The sequence below is a fragment of the Pelophylax lessonae genome (genome assembly GCF_965119305.1).
Source record: "Pelophylax lessonae genome assembly, chromosome: 5".
Taxonomy (NCBI): Eukaryota; Metazoa; Chordata; class Amphibia; order Anura; family Ranidae; genus Pelophylax; species Pelophylax lessonae.
Window position 1 is genome coordinate 240,619,146 of NC_138772.1, and position 24,960 is coordinate 240,644,105.

At 42.6% G+C, this 24,960-nt stretch overlaps 1 protein-coding gene across 3 annotated transcripts in view; it reads right to left on the reverse strand.

Moving 5' to 3' along the window:
* The window catches only part of RECK (reversion inducing cysteine rich protein with kazal motifs), a gene marked incomplete at its 3' end in the record, with an annotated part of 1,214,950 nt that overhangs the window by 815,697 nt on the left and 374,293 nt on the right, over positions 1 to 24,960 (reverse strand). For all 3 annotated transcript variants that reach the window (XM_082258598.1, XM_082258597.1, XM_082258599.1), the window contains exon 5: positions 22,890 to 22,975. In XM_082258598.1, the coding sequence (XP_082114724.1) occupies positions 22,890 to 22,975 (86 nt within the window). The remainder of the gene's footprint in view (positions 1 to 22,889; positions 22,976 to 24,960) is intronic.

A 24,960-nucleotide genomic window follows, 5' to 3' on the forward strand; every position in this document is an offset into this window, starting at 1 on the left:
GAATGTGTGTGATTGAATGGTTGTCTTTCGTCCTTTTTGCCTTCAGAACCCCATTGAAGCCCTGATAGACTTTTTCCTACAGACTCCCCTGTCTGGGTTCCAGGGTGGGCCCCATAGTTGTGGGGCTCTTCCCTCCCTTCTCCTGTTGGCCACGGTTGGCCTACCACCGAGATTTGGCATAGTGATTTTTTGTTTTCTTCTACCTGCTCTGTGATAGCCTTGTCATTGTGTACTGTACTGGTTGTTATATGCTTGTTATGTGTTTTACTACAAAATTAAAAAATAAACACCTTTCAAAAAAAAAAAAAAAAAAGTATATAAATAGTAAGAAAGCGACACCAGAACACAGTGGCCGAATAATAGATGATGAAGGGAATCTGGCCACAGAGGACAGAGAGAAGGTGAAAGTGCTAAATAAATTCTTCTCTTCAGTCTTCACAAAAGAATTGGGGGGCTACACTTACCAAGCTTGTAATGTTAAATTAAATAATACACCTCAGGAAGTACCCTCCATGGTTACCAGAAGATAGACTTAGAACTAAACTTGAGAAACTTAACATAAATAAATCACCGGGTCCGGATGGCTTGAAGCCGAGGGTTCTTAAAGAACTCAGCCAGGTGAAAGCCAGACTGTTATTCTTGATCATTATGGATAGTCTACAGATGGGTATGGAGCCAGCTGATTGGAAAAAAGCCAGTGTGGTACCAATATTTAAAAAAGGGCCGAGATATATCCAGGGTAACTATAGGCTGGTCAGCCTAACATCAGTAGTCTGCAAGATTTTGGAGGGGATGTTATAGGACTACAGTATATACAAGACTTTTGTAAGGAAAACAGTATTATTAGTAGTAATCAGCATGGAATCATGAAAAATCGTTCTTGCCACACCAATCTATTACCTTCTACGATGAAGTGAGTTGCCATCTAGATAAAGGAAGGCCTGTGGATGTGGTGTATTTGGACTTTGCAAAGGCATTTGACACAGTTCCCCACAAATGTTTACAAACTAAGGTACGTAGGTATGGATCATAGGGTGAGTACCTGGATAGAGATCTAGCTCCAGGAGCGAGTCCAGAGGGTGATGATAAATAGTGAGTACTTGGATTGGGCGAGCGTGGAAAGTGAGGTCCCCCAAGGATCTGTCCTGGGACCAATCCTGTTTTAATTTACTCCTAAACGACCAAGAGGATAGGATATCCAGCACAATCTCGGTATTTGCTGATGCTACTAAGCTAAGCAGGGCAATAACTTCTATGCAGGACGTAGTAACCTTACAAGCAGACCTGAACAAAATAATGGGGTGGGCAACTACATGGCAGGAGAGGTTTAATGTTGAAAATTGTAAGGTAATGCACTTGGGTGTCAGAAACACGAATGCAAGTTACTCGCTAGGGGGGGAACCCCTGGGTAATTCTAAGATGGAAAAGCACCTGGGGGTCCTAGTTGACAACAGGCTTGGCAGTGGCATGCAATGCCAAGCCACTGCAAGCAAAGCTAACAGAATACTGACATGTATAAAAAAGGGGATTCCCTCCACAGATAAAACGAATATTCTCCCACTCTACAAGACTCTGGCCTGGCCACACCTTGAGTATGCCATCCAGTTTTGGGCACCGTTCCTCATAAAGGATGTGCTGGAACTGGAAAGAGTCCAGAGAAGGGCAACAAAAATAATTAGGGGAATGGAGGACATCAGCTATGAGGAAAGACTGCAAGCATTTGTAAGGTTCTGGCACTCTCAGTGCCTCCTATCACATTTATTCCGGGTGATTTCCATCTACCTAGACAGAAGAAACACATATAGGTGTGTTTCCCTTTAAGGCTGAAGCTGTCATCACCCAGCGCCGGACTAGATGGCTATTTAGGGCGTCGGTTCTCACTCACATGTGTTCATTCAAACACCAGTACCTGGATACTAATCTTGCTTGAAGCTTCCATGCTTGCAAGCTCTCCTCGCTGACGAACCTCGCTGCGCTGATCCCTGCTTCCTGCTACTGGATCATCCGCATCTCCTGAGCGATCCTTCGGCTATCGCTATTAGTGCTGAGGACCCCACAGGGGAAATCACTATAGACTTGTACTAGGCTTACACTATTTAGCTCTGCATAGCAAGGACTGACTTTTACATCTGCATAACTAGATTGCTAGCTCTTGAGGCTACTGCTACTATTTCCTGCACTGGGTTGATCTCTCCTGTATGCACCTGCTACTCTGTCATCTGTTATCATACATGATCGCTAACCCTTCCTGCATCCATCTGCACTGTCTCACCTCAAGTGTCTGTCACCTACCACTTCCACTCAAACCTATCCCTAAGACCTTTATCATTGTCTTACCACATGTATATAAAGTCACACTAGGAACCAGCTTAATTACTGTGTGTATTTACTGGCTGAAATAAGACCTTCCATACATGATGAGTCATTGAGGTTGGGATTGGTATCTCAGCATATCTCCTACATGACTACTGACGTGGAACTACTTCTGCAGCTGAAAATCCACACCTTATAAGAAACGCAAGGAGCGTTACAGATTGAACGAACCTAAAAAATGGATTCAGCAGAAGTAGCCACTCAGGTGACACAATTAAAACAGCAGGTATCTGCGTTAATACACACACTTGCTGAATTGAAAAACGACAATCAGGCTCTGTCGCAGCAGGTAATTAGACTGACACAACTTACCTCTGCACAGTCTCCTGAACCCACGATAAATCCCCCTTTGGTATTTACAGGCGATCGCAAAAAATTTCGCGAATTTAAAAACGCATGTGAGTTACTTTTTTTGCTAAAACCTCGTACCTACCTTACTGATCACATTAAGGTTTGTACTATTATTTCTTACCTATCAGGCGATCCTCGAGCCTGGGCAGATTCTCTTTTTGAAAAAAACGACCAGCTTCTCAACTCCTATGCCTTGTTCCTGGCAGAGCTCACTAGCCTATATGATGACCCCAATAGGCAGAGTACTGCCGATCTTCAGTTAAGATCCTTGAAACAAGGAAAAAGGCCTGTAGAAGACTTTGTCGCAGAATTCAAGAGATGGACCCTTGATTCAGGATGGAATGATGCATCTCTGAAAACCCAATTTAGGCTTGGCCTATCAGAAGCCGTCAAGGACAAGCTCGCCCGAGCAGAGATGCCAAAAACCCTGGATACATTGATACAACTCAGTATCACCATAGATAGAAGACTACGAGAAAGGAAGTCTGAAAAAATGGAAATGCCATTATCCAGTTCTTCTCAGAATTCAGCTATTGACCCCACTCCTAAACCCGCTCCAGGTAACCACAGACCCTGGCTACCTAAGGAAAAAAGGAGACCTAGTAGATATGGTGATCCTGCCTGGTCATGGTCCGAGCCTGCCTCAAACAGTCGACCTTGTCACTCTGACACATCCCATTTGGACCCTGATCCTACAGAGATGGATGAGGAGCCTATGGAGATTGGTGCCATACATGCTAGGTTGTCCTCACAAGAAAAAAGAGATCACAGGAGAATCTGTGGCCTTTGTTTTTATTGTGGTGAAGGGGGACATTTCATTACATTCTGCCCAACCAGACCCCATAGGCCTAAGGCTCTCCCAATGGAGGCCAGGCGAATCCGAAGGGTCTTCCCTGAAAAACAGCCTGGAAATTATCAAGGCTGTTGCCAGCCCTGTCCCCATTCTATATCAGTGAAGGACACCCAGAAATTAACAAATATTGGAATAGATATTCCTTCAACTCCAGTGAACTTTATACCACGTTCAAAAAACCCTCCTGTATCACCTCCTGAGGATACTCCTATTTTTGCAAGCACATTTCTGGCTTCCAATGAAAATACAGAGATTCTTGCACCTGACTGCGTACGTGCTTCTAATGGCACGGTGGTATGTAGGAAGGATCTGAGGATGTTTGAAGAAGCATTGGTTGCTAGGTCTACTAGGATTACTTCGGATGGTTATGCGTCCGATTCTAGTGAGGGGTCATGTAGCAGACACCCTAACAACAAGTGATCCGATTCTCATCGGTTACCAACCTGATCCGATTTTTATATCGGCAACAAGGGATCCGATTCTCATCGGCTACCAACCTGATCCGATTTTCATATCGGCAACAAGGGATCCGATTCTCAGATCGGTTACCAACCTGATCCGATTCTCATATCGGCAACCATTTTTTTTTTTTCCGATTTTCATATCGGAGTACCAGTCTTATCCGATTCTCGCATCGGAGACCAGTCTCATTCCGATTCTCATATCGGCGACAAAAAAAAAAAAAAAAAGAGAAAATTTTTTTTTTTCCTTCCGATTTTCGCATCGGCAACCAGTCTCATGTGATTCTTATATCAACAACCAGCCTTAGAGGCCTTCCGGAGCCGGCCTTACGGGGGGGGTAATGTAAGGTTCTGGCACTCTCAGTGCCTCCTATCACATTTATTCCGGGTGATTTCCATCTACCTAGACAGAAGAAACACATATAGGTGTGTTTCCCTTTAAGGCTGAAGCTGTCATCACCCAGCGCCGGACTAGATGGCTATTTAGGGCGTCGGTTCTCACTCACATGTGTTCATTCAAACACCAGTACCTGGATACTAATCTTGCTTGAAGCTTCCATGCTTGCAAGCTCTCCTCGCTGACGAACCTCGCTGCGCTGATCCCTGCATCCTGCTACTGGATCATCCGCATCTCCTGAGCGATCCTTCGGCTATCGCTATTAGTGCTAAGTACCCCACAGGGGAAATCTCTATAGACTTGTACTAGGCTTACACTATTTAGCTCTGCATAGCAAGGACTGTCTTTTACATCTGCATAACTAGATTGCTAGCTCTTGAGGCTACTGCTACTATTTCCTGCACTGGGTTGATCTCTCCTGTATGCACCTGCTACTCTGTCATCTGTTATCATACATGATCGCTAACCCTTCCTGCATCCATCTGCACTGTCTCACCTCAAGTGTCTGTCACCTGCCACTTCCACTCAAACCTATCCCTAAGACCTTTATCATTGTCTTACCACATGTATATAAAGTCACACTAGGAACCAGCTTAATTACTGTGTGTATTTACTGGCTGAAATAAGACCTTCCATACATGATGAGTCATTGAGGTTGGGATTGGTATCTCAGCATATCTCCTACATGACTACTGACGTGGAACTACTTCTGCAGCTGAAAATCCACACCTTATAAGAAACGCAAGGAGCGTTACAGCATTGAACTTATTCTCTCTGGAGAAGAGATGCTTGAGAGGGGATATGATATCAATGTACAAATACTGTACTGGCGACCATAGCATAAGGAACAAACTTTTCAGAGAAAGGGAATTCAATAAGACACATAGCCACTCACTAAAACTAGAAGAAAAGTGGTTAACCCTTAAACTACATAAGAGGTTCTTTATTGTCAGAGCAGTAAGAATGTGGAATTATCTTCCACAAGCAGTGGTATCAGCAGGGAGCATTGATAGTTTCAAAAAACTATTAGATGAGCACCTTAAAGATTACAACATACAGAGGTATACAATGTACGGTTAACAGCAAACTCACACACACGCACATTATGGGTTGAACTGGATGGACTGATGTATTTTTTCCACCTCACTAACTATGTAACCTGAGGTCAATATACATGCCCCCACGTTTCTCCAAGCATTTTGCTCCATATCAAGAGAAAATGGTCCGAGTCGGCATCTGGAGAAGCTGCCCGTTGGGGCGGGGGGCACTATCAGGGCACCAACTGCAACAGAGGTGCTCGCAGACCTGGCATCCCTGCCAGTACCTTGCGTGGTCTCAAGAATTTGCACTGGCAAATAACAAATGCACAGAGGTGGACACTGATGGCGCACAGTTACGCACACCCCCAGCTTAGTTTAGCACCAAACGGCCTTCATAAGGAAACTGTGATTCCCACCTGGCACCTGACCTTGGCTTTGAACCATCTTCTCACTTGTCTGTGCTACCAAAGACCTGCTACGTCTCACAGGTGCCACCTGTCTGCAGACACCACTCCAGTGCATCAGCTGTACTCCTGGGTTCCTCTGACAAGAATCCAAGTTAGAACTTCCCTTTAAGCATCCCAGCAGGCGACCCGTTCTATTTTGGGCCTGACACTTCCTGTTCAACCTTCAGGGGAGTCTTGAACTTCTGCAAGGGAATCCCTCTCTCCATTGGCCTCCAGCACCAGATCTGTGATAAAGTCATTGCAGAGAGACTACAAACTGCCCCGTACCTGGAGGGGCTACAAGACCCCAAAGACAGACAGACCCTGAGCCTGTACAGACTAAGCGCCCACAGCCTGGAAATCGAGTTAGGATTGCACAGACTGACCTACAAGCCTAGGGAAAGCAGAATAGTACTGCACCCCTGGGGTTTAACCTCAACGTGTTAAAAGTAATCACAGGGATAAATATCCATAGAACTTTAAATAATTAAAATTATATATCATATATATCACATACAAAATTTCAAAGAAAAGGTGCTCCAATGTATAAATGACACACTATCAAAAGTGGATAATGTGCAAAACAGATCTCAGTGCCACCAATCCAATTGTATAGGTACTAAACTGTTGATATATAAAAAATTAGCATAAGTCACAATGAGTGCAAAAAGCAATATAAATAAATATATAAATTATACAATAATCTGAGAAAAATATAAAGTGCAAACAATAGTGCTAAGTGTCCCAACAATATATAAATTAAAGAGGAAGTAAACCCTCCTCTACAACTTGTACCTATAGGTAAGCCTATGATAAGGCTTACCTATAGGTACTGTAAATATCTCCTAAACATGTACCGTTTAGGAGATATTTACCTTAGATGCATCCAGTGACGTCACTGGCGCAGGCGCACTGAAGGAACGGCCGCTCGTGCCGTTCCTTCAGAGCCCCGTGCCGTGACTGTCGGCTCCCGCGCGCGTGCGCGGGAGTGACGTCACCGCGGCTCCGGCCAATCAGATGGCCGGATGCCGCGATCCCGGAAGACGGGCGACTAGACATGTCGCCCGTCATCCAGATAAGCGGGCGGCACGGCGGGGGCTCGTTCTAAGGTAAGTATTTCATAATGAGCTAGTATGCGATGCATACTAGCTCATTATGTGTTTCTCTTGCAGGGTGAATAAGAAAAAAAAAAAAAGAGTTTACAACCTCTTTAAGTGGTTCTTCAAAGCATGAGGTGTAAACAATCGTGCTGAGTGTCCAAACACTATATTAATAGCGGTGAATCTCCAAAATATATTTCCTTTGAAAGTGAAGTCCTTGAATTTGTATATTAAAATCCTCCACGCTTATTACAGTGATCAGGGGTGCTCTTCAGTGACAACACTTAAGTGTGTACTAACTGCTCACCTCCAGCTATAATTAGCAAAGCATGTGTGTATTGCAGGTTGGCTGGCTTCTAATCCTCCTGTGTGTGCTCTGTTTTGATGAAATAGGGAACCATTCAACTTTCAATACAACATTGATACATGGTCCTTATGGCTTAGGATCATAAATAGAAAAGTCCATTATGGTGTAGTAAATTCTTGACTTTAATAATGAAATTAAACATCCATTTACATTCAGCAAAGGCTTTCAAGCGATAAAACAGTAAGAGAGACACTCCATTTGTGTCCCGATATGTCACTTCCGGTTTCCAGGTAAACGCCGTACGCGTTTACCGTCATGAGTCCCCTGACTTCATCGAGGATACAGGAATGGGCAGTGACGCGTATTAAATAGTGTGTAAACCGGAACTAGCCAGGGAGCCATGTTTGAAAAACTCCCCGAACATGTTATGCCTAATCAGTATTAAGCTTAGTGTTTACCATATTCTGGGGCAAGCGAGAGAGCCCGGCAAACCATATTACTGTGGTCCAAGTATAATTTAACTGTTCAAATTGCTGATGATTAATTATTTGAAAATGAGAATAAGAAATAAAATATATAAGTATCATCCTAAAAGACGGAACCCGGAAGTGAGGTATTAAATTGAAACATAATGGATCCTATAATTATCAAAGAAAAGGACTGAGAAACAATTGCAAAATACCAAATCTCAATCACCCAGCACTCTGCACTCCAGATACACCGTGTGCACAACTATCAAAGGATTTAAAAAATTAAAAGCTGCCGCCATGCCACCTCCACTTCAACCACCCCCCAGAGGAGCCGATTTATCTCCCCGCTGCCACCTTCTGCTGATTCCATGTGATACATCCTGAGCCCCCTTCTCCACCTGCCATGTTCGGGTTTTTCTATCCTTCGCCTTCCATGATGCCTATGATAGATTGTTACTCCCTCAATGTTTGTCTCCTACTACGGCTTGACTGTCCCTTAGCATGGGAACTTGAATCTTCAACCTGGACGGCTTCTGGATCTGCTGGACTCCATCTACGGATGAATCTATCCCACGTTTCTGCTCAGTCATCTAAGCGGGTAGTGTACCGCAGCCAAGTGTGCATTGCATTTTTGAATAACATTATTATTTTTATCTCTCCTTTTTTTTATTTTTTTGTGTTTTGCGGGCACTTGCCCCACCTGAGGCTCCTCCTCCTACTTGCCGAACTTATCTGACTTATTTTAAGTTAAGCATTTTCTACTGCTACCTGCATACTATTCAATGTCTCCCCTGGTCACCACCATGCATCTTGTCTACTACCAATACTTATAGGCGGCAGTGTCACTTGTCGGTTGCCACTGCAGCCACCTTCTCACCTACGGAACCCTCCTTTTGGAGACTTCCAGAGGTGATTCACCTCCCTCAGTGTGGATAGTTAATCTCTGCACTGACGGAAAGAGTTGTTTTTTTTTTTTTTTCTCTCTTTTTCCTCTTCCCTCCCCCTGCCTTAGCACTTATCTCTGTCTACTCCAACGTCTCTTTGTCCTCTTCCCTCCCCTCTCTGTGCTTCTCCACCTTCCTCTTTCCGCCGCCTTCCCCTCCCCTTCTTTTAGCTCGCCGGGAGGATCCGGCCCCCCTATCCACGCTTTCTAAGTTTGAAAAGTCTCTCCCTACCGACCCATGGCCGCCCTGAACATTTTGACCCTTAATGTCCAGGGTCTTAATTCCCCACAGAAGCGCCGCAAGGCCTTCCGCTCGCTTGCCTCGCTAGATGTGCATGTTGCCTGTTTGCAGGAAACTCACTTTTCTGCCTCACATACCCCTAACTACCTAACTGCCGCTTTCCCTCTTTTTTACAGCCTCTGCCACTGTCAAGAAGAGAGGGGTTTTGATAGCGTTTCATCGGACTGCTCCATTCACGCTTCATACATCTATTGCGGACCCTGAGGGTAGGTACCTTATACTTGTTGGCACTCTACTGGACACAGACGTGACCCTGGCATCGTACTATGCACCCAACTCCAAACCAAACTCCTTTCTCTCTCATTTTCTTCAAATTGTTGAACATCATAAGAAAGGTACGACTATTCTATGTGGGGACTCTAACCAGGTCCTCTATCCTTTTCTGGACCGATCTCCTGTGGCACCCTCTCAATCCCCACATCGACTCACTTTTCAGCATCTACTCCAAACTCATGCCCTAGTCGACACTTGGAGCGAACACAACCCATCCAAGAGACAATACACTTTTTATTCTAATCCTCACAAAACCTCCTCGCGTATAGACCATATCCTCACTTCCGTGGCGACTTCTCCCTCTCTCTTGGCATCTTCTATTTTACCAATTCCCTGGTCTGACCACCAGGCAGTCGTTTCTTCTTTCGATTCCCTTATCCCTAAACAACATACTTTCTCCTGGTCTTTGAACAATACCCTTCTTACTCACCCTGCCCATAGACTTGAAGTAGCAGCGGCAATAAAAGACTATATCACTCACAATGACACCACCGACGTTGCTCCACTCACGATTTGGGAAGCCCACAAATCTGTACTCAGAGGCACCCTCATCAGCTTAGCATCCCGACGTAAGAAGGAACGCCGCCGCATCTATCAAGCCCTAGATTCCTCTTTTACCCGGGCCCATGACTGCTTCCAAGCTCACCCCACCCCTGAAAATAAGAAGATTCTTGACAAGGCCACCCTGGAACTAGACCTCTTCCTGACTGATTCAGCCGAAAAACAGATCCGACGCTCCCAACATAAGTTTTATACTAAAGCGAATAAACCTGACACCTTCCTTGCCCTTTCTCTTCACAACGCCACTGTCACCCGAAAACCGATCCGATTGAAAACTTCCCCCACAACCTACACTAGCAACCCCGTCAAAATTCTTGAAACCTTTCGCCGACATCTCACCAAACTATACTCCCAGTCTCAGCCCCCGACTGACTCCCAAGTCTCCGAATTTTTCTCTGACATTACTCTGCCCACTCTATCTGGAACTGCCTATCACAGATCTGGAAATTAGTAATACGATCAAAGGCCTTAGGCTTAACAAACGACCTGGCACCGATGGTTTCACCACATCCTACTACAAACATTTTTCTGACCTCCTAACCCCCATGCTCTCTAAGGCTTACAATTCTATACTTAAAGGCCACTCCTTTGGTCTGGATTCCCTCAAAGCAGCCATCTCCATGATACCTAAACCACAAGCTGATGACTCCTCCTGGTCCAATTACCGTCCAATCTCTCTCCTCAACATCGACATAAAAGTGATGACCAAAATACTGTCTGCACGCCTTAACCCGATCATAGGATCGCTGATCCATAAAGACCAAACAGGCTTCATCCCTTGCCGGCAAGCTGGAGACAATGTGCGTAGGGCCATACATCTTACCTATCTTGCCCGTTGTCGTAACATCCCTGCTTGCTTTGTCTCCCTCAATATCAGAAAGGCATTTGACACTCTGGGGGTTATTTATTAAAGCTGGAGAGTGCAAAATCTGGTGCAGCTCTGCATAGAAACCAATCAGCTTCCAGGTTTTATTGCCAAAACCTAATTGAACAAGCTGAATTTAGAAGCTGATTGGCTACCATTTACATCTGCACCAGATTCCGAGTGCTTCAGTTTTAGTAAATCTCCCCCTAAGTCTTGGTCTTACTTACAAACTGTACTGCACAGATGGGGTTTTGGTCCTCACTTTCTTTCCTGGATCTCCTCGCTATATTCTTCCCCGTCGGCATTTGTCCATTATGCTGGTTTTCATTCTTCTCCTTTCCCTATCAAATCTGGTACCAGACAAGGCTGCCCCCTATCCCCTCTGCACTCGCGATTGAACCGTTAGCCCTCAAAATCCGTGCCAATCCTGATATCAGAGGCCTTGAACTGGGGGGTCATCACCACAAACTATGTCTATTCGCAGATGATATCCTCTTGTTCCTCACGTCCCCTCTCACCTCTGCCCCTAATCTTCTTCTTACCCTGACTCAGTTCGCGAAAATCTCAGGCCTAGTTGTTAACCCCACAAAATCGAAAGCGCTCAATGTCTCCTTTCCCCCCCCCCTCTCCTTTCCCAGTTACAAATTGTACTCCCCTTTTCCTGGGCGACCAGCTACCTGCCCTATCTAGGAATTAAGTTGACAGCAGACCCCCGGGAGCTTTTTACGGCCAACTATCCCCCCATGCTACTTCACCTAACGAAACTGATGAACTCCTGGTCTTCCTTGCCTCTTGCCTGGATGGGACGCATCACCGTTGCTAAAATGGCTATCCTACCTAAAATCTTGTATCTATTTCGAGTGCTACCTATTTGTGTCCCCTCTTACTACCTCCGTCAAATCCAATGACGAACTTTCTCCTATGTCTGGGGTAAGACCAGACCTAGAGTTTCACGCCGAATCCTCCATCTTCATAAACTCCAAGGCGGTTTGGGTCTCCCACAATACGCCAAGTACTATCAGGCGGCCCAATTAGCCCAGCTGACCAAATGGCATGCTGCTCATGAAATCCCCCTTTGGGTGCCCCTCGAAGCGGTCGAATGCGATCCCTTCTCTGTTGCTAATTTATTATGGCTGACACCGTCGGACCGTCGGTCTGTTTCGAATCCTATCCTATGTCATTCCCTGCGTCTTTGGGATACCCTTAATTTAAATATCCGCTCCAATCCCCCCACAACCCCCTGCTTTCATTTCTACACAACCCATCCTTCCCCCCAGCCTGGGAAGCCCCATCGGCATTCCGTAATTGGGCAACGGCTGGCCTTCTCAGAGCACATTCCTTGATCACATTCAACTCCTTAAAGCCTTTTCCAACGCTTTGTGAATCTTATAACATACCAAACTCGGAAATCTTTCGCTACCTACAAATTAAGCACTTTCTGACCAAATGTATCCGCACTGACTCTTCCTTACCCAACATGACTTCTTTTGAACACACTTGCCTCCATGACCCACATGCCCGGGGCCTCATATCCTCGTTATACACCAGACTCACTGACTCCCCCGACCGTACTCCTCCCGCGTATACTACTAAGTGGGAACAAGATCTAGGGTCCGCCATAGATGTTGAAGATTGGTCCAAAATCTGGCAATCAACGAAGACGGCCTCGCAAAATATAGTAGCCTCGGAAACAAACTACAAAGTACTAATGCGGTGGTATTTAGTACCCGCACGCATTGCAAAATTTTCACCCTCCTACTCAGCAACATGCTTTCGGGGTTGCCTGGAGACAGGCACACACTTGCACATTTGGTGGACTTGTCCATTGGTACAAAAGTTTTGGCAGGCCGTCTTCCATATTCTCTCCACCCTGATGGACGTTCCGATCTCGTCTGACCCCCTACTGGCTCTCTTGAATGTAAAACCAGATAATGTGTCCAAATTCCGCCACAAACTGTTCCTACAGGTCACAACAGCAGCTAAACAAACCATTGCGAAAGCGTGGAAATCCCCACACCTGCCTTTGACTGAAGTGAAACACCGAATCACCAACGCTATGATTCACGCCAAAATCGATGCTGTTCTGACGGATACAGTCGAGAAGTATGATAGAATCTGGCAACCTTGGGTTGACAATTTTCTTCCCCCCCAATTTTGATAGCTCCCTATTGCTGCCCTGAACCAAACCTGGGGACCCAATACCTCCACTCCTTATGAACTGGCCCCCCCGGCGATATCTCCCCTTCCTCTTCCCCCTCTATCTACCCCTTTCCCTTTTATCCTTGTCCCCTCTTGTTACCCCTTCGCGCTGCTTCCTTCCTTCTGCATACATATGTGGTAACACCGACAACGTCTGAGTTTGTTCTACCTTGTCATTTTAACTACAGTTTACAGGTTACAGCTCGCTCTCTTGCTGGACACGCAGGACTTTCCAGGCTCCAATGCTTCTTGGGGAAATACCAACTGTCGAGGTTGTAGATCTGCTGTGACTTGAGGTTTCAGCTGCTCCCACCTAGCCTCTCACTGAGACTAGTTAGCGTGCAATCTCTGACACCTTGCTTTCAGGAGTCTGTTTAAGATCCCTAAATTCCCTAGGACAACCAGACGGCACCCCCAGTGGACAACATTGGTATGCTGACCATTTGTTTTTAACTATCAGGCAGGCTATTCATACTTCCCACCACAGTGAACTATACCACCCTCCAAGGGCACCCCTGAGGAAGGAGTTCAGTTTTACACTCCGAAACGCGTCGGGTCACAACCCGGGGGCCGTGTGGTCTAAGTCTCACTGTCATATGTGTAGTATTTTACAGCTTGCCTAAACTGTTTTTACTCTTTTGTATAATTTAATAAAGATTCCAAATTTTACATATTCTTTTTGTGTATTAACTTGGTGCCTAAAAAGTCCCACCCAAGGGGAACTCCTTTTGGTTTTGCATCAAGCGGGCATAGGGAACACAATGCAGTATCAACCTTATCTCAATGCTGTGTGCCTGTTTTTATATATACATTGAGTAGAGAGTAGTTGTATTTTAAATAGTGATACACTACACACAGTAGCATATGACAGGAATGACATGTGCTAGCTCCCTAATTTTATTGGATATTTTATGTATAATTCGTGCATGTATATCTGTATGTTGTCATACCGATATATTAGCATGGGCTCATGATGGCATGACTGATATGATGGGAACATCATTTCTATATGCGGGATTGCGGACCCGTAGACAGCATCAGAATTGGATGTATTAAATGTATATTTATTGTTTTAATAAGTTTCAGGTCATATGGTTTCAAAATATGTTATATCATTGCCCTGAATTGTTTTATGTAAAGGTTCCTGTACAAGGTTCCATTATCAGTGATGATGCCGATTGCCTCTGGCGGTGGAAGCATCGCTCTAAGGGGTTAACTTTCTCTGGCGGAGGCATGAGATAAATAGGGGTGACGTGACCACGCAATCCCGCTCTCCGTAGAAGTCTTATGACGAAACACGTAAGGGCGTGATTTGCGCGGTCACCTAGACAATGGGACGCTGTGCGGCAGCTTCGGCTTGGTCCGTGGACTTCCGGAACGCTGACGAGCGGACGGAGGACCGGTAAGCGGCTGACGGCGCCCGTATTGTGATTACAAACATTATCCACGCTGTTTTAACTTTATATCTTGTAACTGCAATTGTGGAGGGGGGGGCGGAATATCAGTAAAGTGTGCAGTGTATTGGCGATACTGCTCTATGTGCCCTTCTTTCATTTCCCTCCCATGCACTTCCTGTGAGAGATCGTTACAGCGGTGAACAGGGCTGCAAAGATTCTGTCTGTATGGATGATTCCATGGTCCGGATGAGTTAAGAAACTCTATCTTATAGGCTCAGTTTACAGCGGGATCTGGTAAGTGTGTTTCCTTTGGGAGAAGCGCACGTGGTGAGGTGAAGGGATAGAGTATCTGTTCTTGTTCCAGCACCGGTCATCTACTCCTCACTTGGATCCCATAAGAGCTCTATTGGATTCATATCCTATGGACTATTTATTTATTGGACTGATTTTAATATTTTTTACATGAACTTTGAGTGATCCTATAATTATCAAATCAAAAATTAGGTAGATAAATCTAAAACCATATGCTGTTAACAGGGCTCAAAATTTCAAGTCCTGAGCTACTAGCCAGGCCTTAAGGGTTACTCGCCACTACTTGCACCACCTAACCCCTACCCTGCCCCGCCCCTAAATGAGCCCTCAAAAAATTATTTTATAAAATTACACTGTTAAATGTTTTTGCATGACTGCAGAAGTTGCACAAATAAATATTAATAACAACAGTGTGATTGTATGTGCGTTTTACCTGGATTTTAGGTGCATTTCTATTGAATTCTATTACACAGTGCATTTTCTGAAGCCGCATCAAAGATGCAGCATGCAGGACTTTAAAGCGCTTTCATGAAAACGTACTTTGTAATAGAAATTCAATAGAAATGCATCTAAAATCCAGGTAAAACGCACATACAATTACACTGGCCAAACCACAGTTCACCAGTTATTAGGGATAAGAGAGTGAATAGGGGGGGCTGGGGGGTCTGGGTTGTAATAATATATGTTAATGAACAGCAGAGAGAAGGGCTGTAGAGAAAGTGCTAAGGCTGTATTTTGGGACAGGACAGGGTCAGCTAAATGGCTGCTTGGAATGCTCAGAGCTGGGACCAGAGGCTGCAGGACATACAGTACAGATTTATGGAGAGGACAGCTGAAAGATAGAAGTATATGAAGGGTTAATGTGAACAGAGGACTTACAATTGTGCAGGGAAGATAAAGACAAGTGCGAGGAGACGGACAAAGTGAAAGTAACCTGGCCGAGTAGAATAAACCAACAGGGGAGGGGGGGGAGCTTGGAAGGAGAGAAGTGATTAAGGCTGCAGGAGAGATAAGTGGCTGGAACAGAGGAGTCCAGAAATCACGCATTGTGCTGCTGCAATAACAGGAGGGAGAATGACATTCACTCCTGTCAGGCAGGTGAAGGCAGAAGCTCCCAGTGCGTCCCCCCCCCCCATCACAGATATGGACACTGCCCACCCCTGCATGTCCAGACAGTGTTCTGTTTCTTCCTCTCCTTGCTCGCATTCAATCATTTTTCACTCGCATAATGCGAGCAGGCGAGTGAAAAATTTGAGGGCTGCTGTTAATATTAACCAATCAATTAATGTATATATATATATATATATATATATATATATATATATAATTTACCTAGGAAGAATATCAATAATTGTATATCCATAAGTATAAAACACATATAATAATATAATAATACATCAGTAGTACACTGTGAAATTCCATAAAATTTATAGTAGATATATTTAAAAAAAAAAGTTATTTAGGATTAAATATTTAATATATATTTTATTTTTAAAATTAATAAAATGTATTTAAAAATTATGAACGACGAGAGGATTATAAAGGAACTTACTAAGTATAAAAATATACTATTAAGGATATTATTTTTAAGAGAGGACTTATAGGAGGAAAATGACTCAATATCAATAAATAAACTTATGTGAGAGAGTAACCGATAAAATTAATTATGTAAGGTTTATTAAAAATCACTAATAAAAAAATTCAGGTCGAATTCAACGTTCAGGCCTGTGGGTGTGAAAGTGTGCATTCTAAAAATCCATTGGGATTCTAATTAGCTCAAAGTGCGTATCTTGTGGCTATCTCTCCAATGTCTTTTATATGGTTCTATGCCCCAAAATTTTAGCGGAGAGGGATCCCTCTGATGGAACTGATCAAAGTGCTTTGAAACGCTATGTTATTCATACCTTTTTAATATATTTTGTACATGCTCCATGATTCTTATTAGGAGTAATCTTTTGGTCCGGCCAATATATTGCAAGCCGCAACTACATTCCAGTGCATATACAGCACCTTCTGTATTGCAACTTATGAAATCTTTGATTTTGAAGGAGGAACTGTTTACTTGAAGATGCAAATTCGATTACTTTCTCATTAGGTCATTTTGTTTAGTTCTAACACACGCATAACATCTCTTGCACTGATAGAATCCTTTTCCAGTAAAAAACGAAAACTTTTTACATGGTGGGTCTATTGCTGTCTTAAATATCCTATTTCTTAAAGTAGAGGCTTTTTTATATACAAATTTCGGTTGTTCCGGTAATGCACTTTGGAGATTTTTATCCATCTTTAGAATATGCCAGTGTTTTTTTAATTATTCTTTCCACTTTTCTATGTTGTACATTGTAATCCAGTATAATAGGGAGCTGATCCATATACCCTGTTTCCCTGAAAATAAGCCCTATCCCGAAAATAAGACCTAGCGTGATTTTCAGGGATGGCTGCAATATAAGCCCTACCCCGAAAATAAGCCCTAGTAAAATCCGTGTGAAAACATGTAATTGGTTTTGTAAAAAGATTATATAATGAGCAGTGCATCTCCTTTTAAAACTTACTGTGGAAAATACCTTATTTACAGAGCTGCTGGACGCTCACGTGACCTGCCGGAGATCTTCCCCTCCCGGCTGTCATCAGTGGCCCCTCCCTCTGCAGTGCTTGGAGCGGGGCTGTCCTCAATCCCTCCCTCTGCAGTATTCAGAGAGGGAAAGTAGAGCTCAGGAGGGTCACGTGAGTGCCCAGCAGCGCTGTAAATAAGATATTTTCCACAATAAAGTTACAAAAGGAGACACACTGCACATTACATATTCTTTTTACAAAATCGATTACATCATTTTACAATTACTTTATCCAAGGTTTATTTTTTGGGATTAAACAATGTCATAATGCTGACTCCTGAGCTGACAGGGGGGAGAGAAGACAGGGGACACAAGAACTTTTTTTTTTTATATTTTATTGTTTTATTCCAGGTTTTTTAGAACATAGAGAGGGCTAAATGACAGCACAAGCACTTTGCTGTCTATCATTCTTTAAAGGATCAGGATATTTATTTATTTATTTGTTTTAGGGTTACAATCACTTTAGGATCGTCATTGTACATAGCGTAAATAAATAAGACATCCCCTGAAAATAAGCCCTAGTGTGTTTTTTGTAGCCAAAATTAATATAAGACCCGGTCTTATTTTCGGGGAAACACGGGTAGTTCCCATTCTTATCTTTCTCCTTCATTAGTGTAGGCCTGTGTATATTCTCCAATTCTTGTATTTTACTACCTTTGCCTGCTCTTGGAAGTCTTCTTGTCTTGTGCAATTTCTTCTTATTCGTAACAGTTGTCCTTTTGGAATATTACAAAGCCAGTTGTTATGGTAACAGCTATCTGTTGGTAAATAGCTATTTCTGTCCACACTTTTAAAATGGGGTTTTCTTATCAAGTTTCTATTTTCTTCTCTAAACAGGAGGTCTAGATAGGTAATTTCTATTTCACCAATATTCCAAGTGAGTTTTATGTTTCTATTATTCTTGTTCAATTTATCTAAAAAAATTAGAAAGTGTTACTTGGTCTCCTTTCCACAGAATAATACCATCATCAATGTATCTTTTATATAACAGGAGCTCTTTTGGAGTCCCCTTATATATTGATTCTTCCTATCACTGTACCATAAATATTTTGGCCTACATTTGGCACAAATTTTTAACCCATAGCTACTCCTGTTTTCTGATAATAATAAGAATGTTTGTACCAAAAATAGTTCTTTGTTTACATATTAATGGTGTGTATTCCCTTAGTGCCAATTTCACTGCTTCACAGGCTTGGTAGTGTTGTATATTCGTACACAATGATGCTACATCTATAGTTGCCATCTGTAGCACATCCTCATTCTTTGGAGTCTCTTCAAGTATTTGTAAAATATGTTTTGTGTCGCTAACATAGGCCTTAGTTTTCTGTATTACAGGTTGTAGGAATGAATCAATATATTGCCCCATTCTTTATCTTTATGGATCTTGGGCAATATATAAATTACTGGGGTCCTACAGGCCTCGGGTACCAAATATCTTGCTTCTTTTTTATTTAGTAAATCTTTTTTCAATCCCAGATGTATTATTTTTCCAAGTCTTTTTTTATATTTAAATTGTGGATTGCCCATTAATTTACAATATGTTTCTTCATCATTCAACATATTCTTCATTGTTTCCTGATATTTTTCTTTCGATAAGATTACAGTTCCTCCTCCCCTATCTGCCGGTCGTATTATTACATCGTTTTTCCTTGTTAATTTTTTCAGACCTATCTGAATAGCTTTAGGCTCATCTTTTTTTCTTGACTTTTAAATTCTCCAAATCTTCCAATACCAATTCTTTAAATACTGCAATGTGTTTATTGTCACTCACTTAGGGATTAAAAATAGATTTATTTCTTAAAGTGCTGTGTATTATTTCTTCTGAACTCTCTATTTTTTAGAGGATTACTCAGAATGTACTTTAAAGTTTAACTTCCTTATATACTTTTGTATCCCTATGTATGTTTCAAATTGATCTAAATTCTTTTTGGGGCATATTTTAAACCTTTATCTAGAACTTTCAATTCTTCTTGTGTCGATGGTTTCATGCTTATATTAAAGACTCCTTCTCCAATTTTTCTCTTTTCCTTTTGTTGACTCTTTCCTCCTTGACATTCTCTGTTCTTTCTACACTTCTTCTTTTTCTTGGTGAGCGATTCTCAGTCCCTCTCCCTAAAAAAAGGTCTGTTATAGCTATTTTACAATTCTGTAATGTTGTTCCTTATTGTTTTCTTCCTGCCTATGATAATACTGTGTATCTGCCCTTTCTTCTTCTCGATAATCTCCTAATGGAGCATAATAATTATGTGTTGGTATAGGACTTCTCTCTTTCTATAGTATGGTTGCTCTTGTGGTGGCCCTCTTCTGTCCTTTGGACCATTGTTGTAGTTATTCCAGTGGTTATTTGTTTTTTTTTTTTTGTTAATTTTCCAATTCAGTGTTTTTCTCCATGTATTTTGTGTGGGGGGGGGGGGGGTAGATACACAGCGGTGTGACAAGCTCAGTCATGCTGGATGTGGAGTTTACGGAGCAGTGTGGGGATCCCTTCCTTCCAGGACAGCTGCACCTCCTGTCAGTGAGACATAGGAATGATCAGGACAGAGCTGTCATCAGAGGAGGGGGGAGGAGAGGAGCAGGTGGATATAGCCGTGGGTTTTCCAGGGCTCCGGGAAGGGGATAGAAACTCATTTCTGCACCCCTCAAAATGTTGCACCCTGGGCGAATTCATTGGTTGCCCCTTATGCTACGCCACTAAATATACAGTGGGTACGGAAAGTATTCAGACCCCCTTAAATTTTTCACTCTTTGTTATATTGCAGCCATTTGCTAAAATCATTTAAGTTCATTCTTCTTCCTCATGAATGTACACATAGCACCCCATACTGACAGAAAAACACAGAATTGTTGACATTGTTGCAGATTTATTAAAAAAGAAAAACTGAAATATCACATGGTCCTAAGTATTCAGACCCTTTGCTGTGACACTCATATATTTAACTCAGGTGCTTTCCATTTCTTCTGATCATCCTTGAGATGGTTCTACACCTTCATTTGAGTCCAGCTGTGTTTGATTATACTGATTGGACTTGATTAGGAAAGCCACACACCTGTCTATATAAGACCTTCCAGATCACAATGCATGTCAGAGCAAATGAGAATCATGAGGTCAAAGGAACTGCCTGAAGAGCTCAGAGACAGAATTGTGGCAAGGCACAGATCTGGCCAAGGTTACAAAAAGATTTCTGCTGCACTTAAGGTTCCTAAGAGCACAGTGGCCTCCATAATCCTCAAATGGAAGACGTTTGGGACGACCAGAACCCTTCCTAGAGCTGGCCGTCCGGCCAAACTGAGCTATCAGGGGAGAAGAGCCTTGGTGAGAGAGGTAAAGAAGAACCCAAAGATCACTGTGGCTGAGCTCCAGAGATGCAGTCAGGAGATGGGAGAAAGTTGTAGAAAGTCAACCATCACTGCAGCCCTCCACCAGTCGGGGCTTTATGGCAGAGTGGCCCGACGGAAGCCTCTCCTCAGTGTAAGACACATGAAAGCCTGCATGGAGTTTGCTAAAAAACACCTGAAGGACTCCAAGAAGGTGAGAAATAAGATTCTCTTGTCTGATGAGACCAAAATAGAACTTTTTGGCCTTAATTCTAAGCGGTATGTGTGGAGAAAACCAGGCACTGCTCATCACCTGTCCAATACAGTCCCAACAGTGAAGCATGGTGGTGGCAGCATCATGCTGTGGGGGTGTTTTTCAGCTGCAGGGACAGGACGACTGGTTGCAATCGAGGGAAAGATGAATGCGGCCAAGTACAGGGATATTCTGGACAAAAACCTTCTCCAGAGTGCTCTGGATCTCAGACTGGGCCGAAGGTTTACCTTCCAACAAGACAATGACCCTAAGCACACAGCTAAAATAACGAAGGAGTGGTTTCACAACAACTCCGTGACTGTTCTTGAATGGCCCAGCCAGAGCCCTGACTTAAACCCAATTGAGCATCTCTGGAGAGACCTAAAAATGGCTGTCCACCAATGTTTACCATCCAACCTGACAGAACTGGAGAGGATCTGCAAGGAGAAATGGCAGAGGATCCCCAAATCCAGGTGTGAAACACTTGTTGCATCTTTCCCAAAAAGACTCCTGGCTGTATTAGATCAAAAGGGGGCTTCTACTAAATACTGAGCAAAGGGTCTGAATACTTAGGACCATGTGATATTTCAGTTTTTCTTTTTTAATAAATCTGCAACAATGTCAACAATTCTGTGTTTTTCTGTCAGTATGGGGTGCTATGTGTACATTCATGAGGAAGAAGAATGAACTTAAATGATTTTAGCAAATGGCTGCAATATAAGAAAGAGTGAAAAATTTAAGGGGGTCTGAATACTTTCCGTACCCACTGTATACCCTCTTCCTTCCCCAACAGCTGGCAATAGCGTTATCATTCTCTAGTTTTTTTACTTTTGGTTCATGTCAAATTGTTACTAAACCCAAAACAGTAAAATCAGTCTGTTTATGCAGTAAAGCATGCTTGTTATACTTACTGGGGAACCTAAGGGGTTAATCCTGCGCATTGTGTAAAAAGGCTGTTTGATCCTGTCTACTCTGATCAGCCCCTTCTTCCACATTCCCCTATCCATCTCCTGATAAAATAGAGCTTTTGGGGCACTCTGCACATGCTCAGTTTGGTGTGTATTGCTTGCAAGTTTTTTTTTTTTTTTTTTGGGGAGGATGCATGTGATCGGCACAGGGCAAATCAGCACTGTCCAGAGGGTCAGGGGTCCTGGAGCCTCATAGGCCAGTCCAAGGAGAATGAAAACTTCTCCTACAAGCTTTAACCAGTGCTCGGCCAGACACTAATAGAAGTCACAAGACTCCTATATACTGCTGATGATAAAAAAGGTATTTAGCAGTTTAGATTTACTAAAATAATTGCATTGCATGTTCTGTGTACTTTGGGAGACCGGATATAGTGAATGTGGGGTTCTGGGTTTAGTAACACTTTAAGATTTACATTCTGCAGCTCCACAAATAGAACTTTTTTTTTTTTAAGTGTTAAGAATATCCCCATTGACCTTAACTGGTTTAAAAAAAACAGGTCTGAGGTATGCATGACTATTCACTTTCTTACTTTAATGCTTAAAAGCTGAATTTACCTTATTCCAAAGAATAGGATATGCAGCCAAGGAGCCCCAGCAGATATTAAAAAACTGTGCAGCTTTGTAAAATGTTCATGATTTATATTATCATACCTGTAAGCCATTTGGTCTGCCTAAAAGTCTAGCTGAAAAACTCACGTCCTGCCTTGTTGCAAGGGTATGAAAACTGATGAAAACTCACTCCAAGCATTACAGGGGTGAATATCGACAGTTTTTGCATGCTAACAAGATAGGATGTGAGAATTGCTAACTTTTCTGGCCAGGCTTCTGGGTGGCTCCAGGCTCAACCTCATTCATGGGAGCACATTTTAACCTTTCTGCAGTACTTTTTACTCCCCACTTACCGCAGTAAGGAATGCATTTCTGTGCAAAGTAGCACCTTTGACTAATATCTGACAGTAGTTTAGAAGTGGTCGGACAGCTGCAAACACAGTAGAAGCCAGTGGCCACTCCACCGACATACTATTTACTTTGCCATGTGTAATATGCACAAAAAGCATACAAACAAGAATAGTTATCTAAAAACGGTCTAACCTGTTTGCAAGATCGTCGGCACTCTGCTGCTATTGCTAATTCACAGCAACCAAGACCAACCCATCCATCAGACTTTTTAGAAGCACCTATTTGGAAAAAATGTTTAAAATTATGAATACATTAATTGTAAAAACTTTAATAACTTTTACAGAACTGCCATGATATTACAGACAGTGTGTGCATGTGTATGGGGCATGCAAAGTAGTAACACCCAGATGGCATGTTCAATTCCTCCAGAATTTTCTGCTAGTATATTGAGAAACAGAACAATGTTATTAAATACTTACCATAATTTTTATTTCCTGATTAACTGTATGGCAGCATACAAATCTGTCCTACGCTGCCATGAAGTTAATCAGGAAAACTGAAAGTTGTTATTATACTGTATACTTTCTTTTTCTGATTACCTTTTTTGATTAGGAATGATCTTTCATAAACGTTGACATAGGGCAGTGTGCAAGAGAACCCGTTGTTGGGGGTGAAAGACACTAAATCACCCAACAGACTGCGGGAACAAATAGCAAACACTGCACAGACATCAAAAAATGAGAAAAGTAGGGCCATAGGGGATTTTTATGGTGCCATAGAACTAAATATACACACAACTCATAAAGAGATTATATAAAATTTAACAACTTTATTCATAAAGACAGAAAACTTTTAAAATCTTGTCAAAAATAACAAAAGTGTACATGAAATATTCACAAACAAAACCATAATAATATTATTGTATGAATGGAACATGGACCTATATACAGTAAAATATTGTGAATTGTAAAATCAGTACATCCCTACTGCTGAGTAGCAGGGTGGTCCATGTCCAACTGAGCACTTGACATGTTTCGCGGTTATTGAGTCTCTTCTTCAGAAGTTTAATATATAGAGAGTAAGCTGAAACAGTAAACAACAGCGTCAAAAAGATGAAATACATCACAGAAGCACAAAGTGACAACACAGTCAGAAAAACTGCCAGAAACACCGAACCAACACCGTGCCACCTCCACCAGTGATGTTGTTGAAGAGAAATTAAAGAAGCCGCATCAAAAGCCCCCCAGGCGGGTGTGGTGTGGCCAAAGAGAGAGCTGCCAAACCAGTGTGCATATATAATATAGTAAGAGTATAAAAAGGGGAAAGAGAGCAAACACACACATTATATATATATATATATATATATATATATATATATATATATATATATATATATATATACACAGTGGGTACGGAAAGTATTCAGACCCCCTTAAATTTTTCCCTCTTTGTTATATTGCAGCCATTTGCTAAAATCATTTAAGTTCATTCTTCTTCCTCATGAATGTACACATAGCACCCCATACTGACAGAAAAACACAGAATTGTTGACATTGTTGCAGATTTATTAAAAAAGAAAAACTGAAATATCACATGGTCCTAAGTATTCAGACCCTTTGCTCAGTATTTAGTAGAAGCCCCCTTTTGATCTAATACAGCCAGGAGTCTTTTTGGGAAAGATGCAACAAGTCTTTCACACCTGGATTTGGGGATCCTCTGCCATTCCTCCTTGCAGATCCTCTCCAGTTCTGTCAGGTTGGATGGTAAATGTTGGTGGACAGCCATTTTTAGGTCTCTCCAGAGATGCTCAATTGGGTTTAAGTCAGGGCTCTGGCTGGGCCATTCAAGAACAGTCACGGAGTTGTTGTGAAGCCACTCCTTCGTTATTTTAGCTGTGTGCTTAGGGTCGTTGTCTTGTTGGAAGGTAAACCTTCGGCCCAGTCTGAGGTCCAGAGCACTCTGGAGAAGGTTTTTGTCCAGGATATCCCTGTACTTGGCCGCATTCATCTTTCCCTGGATTGCAACCAGTCGTCCTGTCCCTGCAGCTGAAAAACACCCCCACAGCATGATGCTGCCACCACCATGCTTCACTGCTGGGACTGTATTGGACAGGTGATGAGCAGTGCCAGGTTTTCTCCACACATACCACTTAGAATTAAGGCCAAAAAGTTCTATTTTGGTCTCATCAGACCAAAGAATCTTATTTCTCACCATCTTGGAGTCCTTCAGGTGTTTTTTAGCAAACTCCATGCGGGCTTTCATG